The 10,108-nt window shown below is 34.7% G+C and overlaps 1 protein-coding gene across 1 annotated transcript; it reads right to left on the bottom strand.

The window, feature by feature from the left end:
• Positions 1-652: 652 nt before the first annotated feature.
• On the bottom strand, positions 653-9,648 carry LOC107770029 (uncharacterized). The gene is made up of 3 exons (XM_016589285.2): positions 9,199-9,648; positions 3,661-3,986; positions 653-1,881 (listed from the first exon to the last, which is right to left on the bottom strand). The coding sequence occupies exons 2-3, from the start codon at positions 3,972-3,974 to the stop codon at positions 852-854; spliced, it is 1,344 nt and encodes a 447-aa protein (XP_016444771.2). The 5' UTR covers positions 3,975-3,986; positions 9,199-9,648; the 3' UTR covers positions 653-851.
• Positions 9,649-10,108: the final 460 nt, after the last annotated feature.

Genomic DNA, 10,108 nt, shown 5'->3' with positions numbered 1-10,108 from the left:
CCGTTAACTGAAGCCCCCTGCCCCGGCTAATTTTGATTTGAGTTTGATAAGCCACTAAGGGGTTAAGCGTTTCTATCAAAAAGTTCTCAATTTCCATGTACAAGTTGAGACCTCTGGTTAAGAATGAACAACAACAAGAAGAAGAAGAAGAACAACAACAACAACAACAAACTCAGCGTAATCCCACATATTGCAGTCTAGGGAGGGTAGTGTGTACGCAAACTTTACCCCTATCTCGTGGAGATCAAGAAGTGGTTTGCAATAGACATTCGGCTCAGTGAAGTATAAGCACAGTAATGAAAAGAAGAACTCGATCAAAAAAATTGCAAACTCATTTTTTGAGAAGTATCAACCAAAAGCCACCTTAGTCCCTTATAAGAGGTTAAAGATGGACGAAATCCTTCCTCCTAAAGTACTGCAAGCAAATTATGCATGATTCTGTACTCTCCTCCATTTCTCTTTAAACTACTCACAACAAAAGCACCAATGACTGAAGGCTATTCTTAAACAAGATTGATCTTTGTGAAATATGTAAAGGGGAAAAAATTCGGACATAATTCTCTCTAAACGATACTCCTGATAGAATTGGAGATAAACAAGTCATTGGAAACTCAAGAGGAAACACTAGCGCAGTCCACAGTAAAAAATATTATGCTAGACAATATTACCCTCATTTTAGTCTAATGGAATAAGTCTTCGAAATACCAAGCAGCGCCAAACTGCAGAATAATGCGTCCACAATATAAAATATTTTGCTAGACAACATTACCCTCATTTTAGTCTAAAGGAATAAACCTTCAAAAAACCAATTATAGTATCAACATTAACAGCCTCTTTCCCACTAAACCAACTCAGATATCTGGGAACAGGTCACCCAGATAAAAGATGCCTTCATCACGAACGCAGGTGTTTGAATTGGGGCATACTCCAACACCAAAGTTAGATGAGGGCGCAATGGAAGGTAATTGCTGAGAGTCAATGGTTAAACCTCCCCCTGGAGCAGCCACCCTGTTCTCAGGTGCATTGTTAAAACCGAAGCTACCAACTGTATAACTGGATATTCCACTGTGAGCAGCAACTGTATAACTGGACATTCCACTATGAGCAGCAACTGCATAACTGGACATTCCACTATGAGCAGCACTGGACAGCATTGCATGAGATGATGGTGTTTTTCCAACGTCAAAAATAGAACTGATTTCGTTGTCTTCGACCATATGCTCAGTGATTAACGCTTCTAGTTCACTCCCAATTCTAGTGACAGGGTGACCGTAGTTTTCATTGCCAGCAGCAGTAGATGATTGTAGGCTGGGTAATAGGGATCTTTCAGTGTCACCATGAATCCCAGCTTCATAAGTGCCCTCCTGCTCCATGATTAGGTCATCTATACCTAATATGAAGTCATCATTCACATCATGGTACAGACGATTCACTTCATTGACAGATGCAGCACCAGGGCCTGAGGACTCTCCTCCAGAAACTGCTATCACCGGCTCAGCAACTGTGATTTCTTGGGGCAACATGCTCTTCATTTCTATGGCAGCAATTGGGGAGGTAAACGTGCCAACACCAGTAGATACCACCCCGCTGTCAACAGCTCCAGTCGTATCGTTAGTGCTTGCCGTCACTTGTGATCCTCCTCCAGCAGGTCCAATCATGTTCTCGGGGTTTGGTACTTGGGAAGTTCCAGCAGTTTCAATATCCACACTAGTTATGTCGTGAATGCTTGCTCTTCTCCTCTCTTTGTTGACGCCTTCGCGGCGATTGAAAAACTTTTGGGCATGGCTAGCCACCTGTTGTGGTGTTCTAGATAGCACACAGTGCCTGGATATACTTTTCCAATCGCCCTTTCCATATTTATCTAACCCCTTAAGAAACAACCTATAGCAGGAAAGAGAGAGAAGTTATCAGCTTTGCATTAATCCAGGAAACAAAATCGCAAGACAGTCTTAAAAGTTTAACACTCTTTCAATCAGCAAAAAGCGCAATACATCTTATAAATTCCAGTGAAGAATAGGTATGATTCCATAGGCATACTTATTGCCGTCTGCATGCACTGTATAACATCATAGATAACAATAATCAAAACTAACAACATCTCTCCCTACTGCCCACCCCTAAATAAAATCACAATTCGTTTTTTTTTTCTTTTTTCTTTTTCTTTTTTTTTTTTACCGAGAAAGAGCAAGGAACCTAGAATCAGGGGATAACAAATGTCAACCGTAGGATATATGATTTCAACATTTGCTTAATTTTCTCTGCCCACTTGCTTTCGCCTCATTTCTATATGCACTCACTTCAACTACATCTGTCATCTGGCTTCACAAATTGAAATAGGCTATTCTTAGGAGTGATGTCTTAAATGTGATTTCTTACTCAAAAGGCAAAAAGATAAAGATAAGAAAACAAGAAGAATAACAAACAAGACATGTTCATAAAAATACTTTATACCAATAATCAAATAGACCAATATTTTTCGACATATTCTTAGTAATGGTGCTTTTAGCTATGGGAAGAAGCCCTTGCGGGGGGGCAGCTTAGTTACCGTGTCGAGGAAACTAGGGTCCAGTAAATTCTCTGATTAAAGCCCCAAGCACCCTAAGAATTTTTTTTTTTTTTAAAAGAAAAAAGAGAAGAGAAGAAAAGAAAACACAAACTAGAACATTATTCCAAAACTTGTTTTTGCCCTACTCTATTTCTGGATCATGAAATGTGTTATGCTAATCTTACGAGATATTCAAAATTCAAGAGGTGCTAAGAAAGTATTAGCACATTGAATAGACTACCAATAAAAGATTTTTACTAATTAAAAGATTTAGTCTAATTGGGTTAAATACATGTATTTTTCACATCACTGTTTGTCAAGCAACAAATTCCTCAAGTATTTCCAGCATAAGCCAGAGCCAGACTGAAACCTTTATGATGTGTTCATTAGCTTGTCCATCTGCAGTAAGGCATTCATCTGGTTATAAGCACCAAATACATATACAACGCTGCAACTTATGTTGCAAGATCTATATGGAGTAGTACTCCACTCGTCGAAGAAAAGGATAAATTTTTTACTTATTTTAAAAAAGGGATAAACACCCAAAATGAAAAATAAGTACTTTATAAAGAAATCTCTTAGGGGAAAACCTTAAAAACAAGAAAATGAATGAATTCCAAAAAAAAAAAAAAAAAAAAACTAAATAAAGACAAAGCATTTATTTTTGATGAAAATTTATGTTTATTTCATTTTCCCCCACAATATCACACATAAAAAATATTTTACCATTTTCTTCTTTCACTAAAGTTACAGATAGCTCATGGTTCTTTTGTTAATTATCGATGCAAAAAGTTAAGCTCAACAAACACAAACAAGAAACAAGCATTTTGTAGCAGACATATGTCCTGGAGGCAATTTTAAAATTCTTTTCAGGGAAAATAAGAAATTCAATAAGCTATCAGGCAGGACATAACTATAGAAATGCAATAATCACACATTTGGATGATTAGAAGCACACCGACATGGTCCTTGAGAAATGTAAGGAAATTTTGAAAATCCTTTTCTAGTAAAAAGTGAAAATCATGCAATCAATTAGCAAGACATGATTATAGCATCCAGTAAACATCAATTCAGATGATTAATATTGTCCTTAAAGAAATGTACAGGAAACGCACTTGTGTTCCTCTTCTGTCCAAGCAACCCCTTTTCGCCGTTCTACATCTGCTTTTGGTAATCTACTTTTATTGCGGGAATGGCTTTGCATATTCCGATATCGAGGTAAAGGAACAAGTCCAGACTCAATCGCATTCACATCCTCAACTAATACCTCATAGTGATTTTTTATATCTTCAAGTGATTTCCCAGGAAGTGCTGCTGCCATCATCATCAATAGATCATCATCACTAGAGTAGACCGCCAGGGTATTCTCAAAGATTTTATCCTCCTCCTTAGTCCAGAAGGAGCCATTGCATGTCCGATCGGTGCTCATTTTCTTTTAGATCTACACGGAAAGGGTCAAGTATGAAAAGGAAAGTTTTTCAAAAGCATTCTGAAAACGGATGAATTCAATATATGACAAAAACCACCATAAATATCTGGCATCTAAAATAAGATTTTATGTAACTCCTGACACTTGGTAAACAGAAAGAACGGCAGCAAGACATGTATTCTTTAAATCAGTTATAGATTCTAAGAGTAGTAATGAGCGACTGGTAAAAGGAACGGATAGGTGGCATGCCAAAACAGAACGACCACTCGAACCACATAATTTTCGAGATGTTAATGTGCATATGAACATGGAGGAAAAACAACCAAAGTTATCTGAAATACAAAATATAAATTGATGAGGCCTGTGGCACAATAAGCAATAATGATGTTTCTAATAAAATTTATATGGTGAAAAGCATCTGATAATAGTCATAATGTAATCTACTATATAGGTACTACATATTTATTAGAATGTCTTCAACCAGGTACAGCCAAAGAGGAAGTAAATGGTAGATCTAATTAAGGAAATAGCATAGTGACAGTTAAGATTTGTATAGAGAGCTATTTCTGACAGCTAAATAATAAGGAGCAAGTTGACAAGATAACTTCACCAGTAGTATATATGGTACCAACAACAAGATACTTGTGGTATATCACCCATAAAAGTCCCTAGAGACACGAAGCACTAAGAAATCATCTTATATTTTTTTACCTTTTCTATCAGCTGATAGGTTTTATAATAAGAAGGAAGAGTGCAAAGAAGAAAACTAATTGTCTCAAACTAAGCAAAAATTATATCACCAAGGTATATATTTGTTCTTGTTAGTGACGTAAAAGAAGATCTAAGGCCTTCTACCACATAAAAGGAAAAGAAACCTGCCAATCCAACACGCTATCAAAAGAAATCGATCCTCAAAATGTTCTAGGAGAACAGTCACACTGAACACAGCATAACAAAACCTAAAATTTCAATCAAAGCCGGCCTTTTAACAACTAACAACTCATTGCGTGATGATGAAGGGTCAAAAAGATTCTTCAAGTGATTCAAACAATTTTGACAAAAATCCCATACAGAAGAACATAGGTACAAACAGTGGCGGAGCCAGAAATTTTAGTAAGGGGTATCAAAATATAAAACAATAAAATACACTAAGAAAATAAGGGGAGCAACATGTAGTATAAATGCATAAAAACAAATAAAAAATCCTAGCTAACCAGTGTAATTTTCTGGAGAAGGGGTGCCAATTGACACCCCTTAACATAAGGTGGCTCCGCCACTAGGTACAAACATGACGGGTCCATCACTATTTCTATACATGATGCACCAACTATTTCTATACATGATGCACCAAATAGGAATCAGGAAATCATTGAGCAACTTCAACCACAAAATGCAATAATGACAGGCATATTATGATAAATGCTAATTATATTGCTTAACTTCCAGTAGATCCTTGACCTAACAATTGAAAGATGGTAAAAGGATAAATTCAGAAACCCAAACTAGTGAGTTATCCAAGCTCTTAAGTTTCAATGACATACTCGTGTCAAATGGTTATGTCAAAGATATGGGTATTTTGTAAGGAACTTCCAAAGTACTCTAAAACTTACTAGAGTTGAGCATCTCTGTGTAAGATTCACACGTGAGTTTTAACATTTCTATGCTCGAGTTAACGAGTTAATCTAGGACTGAAATATGAGTGTCTGGGTAGTTGGATCAGTTCAAGTTGTCAAGAGAAACCAAAAGGGTTATTAGGTAATCCACTAGTCTTTTACTCAAGTTCTGAAAGAAGTAAAAGTTCCAAGAGAAAAAAATGAAGTGTAAGATGGCACCATTGTGAAGTTTAGAAAATTGATTATCTTGGGGGAAAGTATCAAAGAGGGGCTGATGTTTCAACTTCAGTCCTAACCCCGCTTCAACTTGCAGAAGGTGGTATTAAGACAAAGCTCATAAATTCTCTCACGGTTAGAACTAAATTAACCTTTAAGACAATCTCATGATAAGCATAAGCTGGTTTCTTTATAGTAACAAAGTCGAAAGAAATGAACACTTTTCCCATCTTGGAAGGGGTTGATATGTTGGAAAGCGAGTATCGCTGTCAACGCTATCAATAAAGGCAAAGCACTTATTCGATATTTTAATGAATGATCCTGGAAATTGTCGATATTATAGCACTATAGGTCTATGCATTTCAACGGTTGTTAAGATTTTTTATAGCAAAATTTTTTTTTTGTAGAGAAGTGCTTTCTATTGTATACTTTCAGTAAACAATTTAAATACCCTTCGATTATGCGGAACAGTGGAAGTTTCAATAAGATTGTCTTGTATAATATAAAGACAATACACTAAATTCCCAATCTCTTGATAACCATATGTTGCTAATATATATTGTTTGATAATCTTGTTATCTTTGAGTCTTTATAGCAACTCCGTCACAATAATAAAAGATATTCTCCTCTTCTCATAGCCTTGAAAGGGGCTCGACGTATAAGTGAGTTCTAGTAGTGCTAGTGTCAATTAAGGCAAAGAACTCAACTGTTATTTATTTAATGATCTCACCCAATTCAGAATATTTTGGTATTACATGCCTACGCATTTCAAAATCTGTTGAGAATTCTTTGTAGTCAATCAACTATGCCTCAATCCCAAAGAAGTTTGGGTCTATATGATTCCTCCTTATCAATTCTGCTCTATTTAAGTCCACTTCCATCGAATACTAAATCATTCCACTATTGAAGCACAATAAGAGTTTCTCTAGATGTCAAACTATCCTTGTAAGAACATACAAGTCTCTAAGCATTAAAAAAAACTCCCGATGGCTGCTGAATCTAATGCAAGTATAACTATAACTAAACTTTTACCCTAACTAGTTGATAGCATCTATACGGATCATTTGCTTCTATTATGTTCTGTTATTACCTAAATCTGAAATGGTAGGTCTTTTGAGACAACTTCCATCCATATGATTTTAGGTTTTAGTAGTCTCATTTGTCTTCCTCTCATTATTGCATTGTTGCAACAAGAATATAGCCAAACCCATCTCAAATGATATTTTCGCATTTTATCCTCTACTTGCATTTACACCTTCTGTACTTACCCTCTATATCAGATATGATCATTTCTAAATTTGTCCATTCAGAATTCTTCCATAAAAATGCTTAGATAAATGAGAAAAGTAAGTTTTATTCTCTATTTATAAGTAGTAGTCATAAATGAAACTATCTAGAACAATGGTCACATTATGCCACCTACAACTATCCAAAGCCTCATTACCAGATGCGAATGTTAAAAGTCTATTGCATGGATAGATCACGCATACGAGTTAAGATTCCTTCACTACAGCTGTAACCTTATAATTTGAATTTGAAGCTAGATAAATATGAATTTGGATTTTCAAAAGGTACAATTTGTACCAAGCGCTCTTGTTCATGGAACATGAATGGCAATGTAATTCACCACTTAAACAAAAATAAAACTCACTAGGAGTGGGCTTCTTTTGCATGATATTGGTACAGATTTAATTATAATATATAAATGAGTTTTACATAAATTATAGTACTCTCTCCAAAATTATGTGTTTCCTACTTAACAAGGCACCAATTTAGAGTAAGAGCTTAAATTATCACTATATATTAATAGAAGTTAGTGAAAAAAGCAAAGAACAAGTAAGTTTTTAAAGATTGTGAACTTGTTAAATACAAAACCGGGTTAACAATTAACAGTGCCTTGTTAACAATCAAATATTAAAGAAGCATTAAAAAGCTTATGGAGAAAACTTTTCTTTTAAAGAATAGAAATTCGAGAGGACACAATTCCAAAATTTGATGCTATGAAAATAGTAATTAAGAAGTAAAACTTACAATCTCACTTGGGGGAAATAGTTGCTAAAATTTGGTATTACAAGCTGCTAGACCAATGTGAAAGGCCCAAAATAATCCGTATTTAACTAGGGTTAGCATGCCATGGCAACAGGAAAGACGAACGCAATATATTTACAGATGTAGGAGCATAATTCTATGTAATACCTGAAAAGCTTTTACTCTCCTGAAAAAGTAGAAATTTAACAAGACAAAAGTAAAAAATATCAAATAGGAGAGTATACAGTCTCCTGTATCTTTTATTATAATACATCTTGAATAGAAAATGATTGTGTCATTTTAAACAGAACATTTTACATAAATGGAAAAGGAAAAAATCCGGGTTCCCTTACAACACAATCTAACCGCTTAAAACTAATGAACATAACGACAAATTATATCCATGACAAGAATTCAATAGGAAAGCTTTACAAGATCCTATATTTCCCTTCTGAGAACCGTTCATATCTCTTTCCTCTCTAAATAAAGTGTAGAAAACTCAACAAGATGAATTTCATGATATTCAAACAGGTGAGTACCACTTCGTCTCTTAAGAATCTACCCCTAAAACCACTAGATAAATCAATCATTCTGAAATTGATCATACATTCTCTTGTATCTACTGGAGTATTACTTTTACACATAGCGAAATAGTACAATGTTGTTCATTTGTATGGATTATGTTTACATAGATCAAAATGGAAATATCCTACTTCCTTGACAACACAATCCTAACCATTTAAAATTAAGGAACATGGAAGGGATAGATTATATTTTTATACATGCCAAGATTTCTTTTTTCTTTTCGTAACGGTGGTATGGGCCAGCTTGCGCACACCTCGACTATTCCACCGGGTAAGGCTTGGACAGATGGGAAGAAATCTATCCATGCCAAGAAATCAAAAGAAAAAATCCTTACTTTGCCCTTCAAAGAACCAATCATATCTCTACTCTACCTATCAACTTTCATAAACACAAACGCATGTTAAGCACATTTTGCATTAAAAAAAAATTCACAAAGCATAATTCAGCATACTTCTGAGTGTATCAACTGGAGTGATAAGCTGTGTCACTTATTTATACAATATTTATACAACCAAAAGGGAGACACACACACACACATATAATCAAAAAAAAAAATTGAGAAGAAATCTTATAAATGCTGGGCAAAGAGATGATTTTGCACACCTGGGATTTGAAACTTACAATGAATCTAAAAATTACTTGATAATGGTTAGAAATTTTTCTAAGGAGGCATTTCATCAGTATTTAAGAAAATTAAAAAATGGTCAAGATTACCGTAATCTGAAATTTTAAACATTTATTGTAATACCACAAAAATCTAAAATATGCCGAGCTGTAATTACCTGAATTGCCAAAACTCAAAAACCGACATATTTTGAAATAATCAGCAGATTCATCTCCCATTTTTGGATTCTCCATTGAGGAGCAATCGAAGATCATATTCTGCGTTTGGGAAGGGTTTTGAGTTATTGCCATTGGTTTTAAGCTTCAAGCGAAGTGACGGACATACATATATACAGTCGTAAGAGAGAGCTGAAAAAGGAAGAGATGGATTTGAAGCTTCGTCTTTAAATCGCTAATACTTTATTGTTTTCTCATATTCTATTTTGGATAAAATAATTCATAGTTTCACATATAATTTAATATAGTATTTTTTAACTTTATTATTTTTTTCTTATACATCCAACCAAAAAAATTTACAAAATTTATGTTGGCCATGGTAGGCCTGAGGAGTGAGGAGAGCTAAAAGTAAGCTATAATTGGGGAGAGGTGATAAACAAGACGCTGTACCTATACACTTTAGTGAGAACATAACACTTGATAGTAGAATATGAATTTAATAATTAGGGTAAAAGGTTTCTAGATAGTCGGGATTTTCCTTTTCATACTTGTAGTACCATTATTATTCATGAATTTTCTTACATTTACTGTATGTTGTCCTTTTGCTTCGGTTTTTTTATTATCATGATGTTGTTATTGCTTCTTTTTCTTTTTCCATGGGTTCTACGTTACTGTATTTCTGTTCAACTATATTGTGATTATGCTTTTGTTGAGCCGGAAATCTATAAAAAATAATATATTACCTCCACGTAAGAATAAAATTTGTATACACACTTTGTTGTTGTTGTTATTATGTTGCATTAATTGCTACAATATTACAACCAACTAACCCTTAATCAAATATTTGGAGTTGTAAGTCCCTACAATAGAAACCTTCTACACCCCAAACAGAAATTAGTAGCAATAGTGAGC

This window comes from Nicotiana tabacum, chromosome 8 (assembly GCF_000715075.1).
Source record: "Nicotiana tabacum cultivar K326 chromosome 8, ASM71507v2, whole genome shotgun sequence".
NCBI lineage: Eukaryota > Viridiplantae > Streptophyta > Magnoliopsida > Solanales > Solanaceae > Nicotiana > Nicotiana tabacum.
Note: the sequence above shows the minus strand (reverse complement) of the source record. Positions and strands in the feature narration are given on the sequence as shown.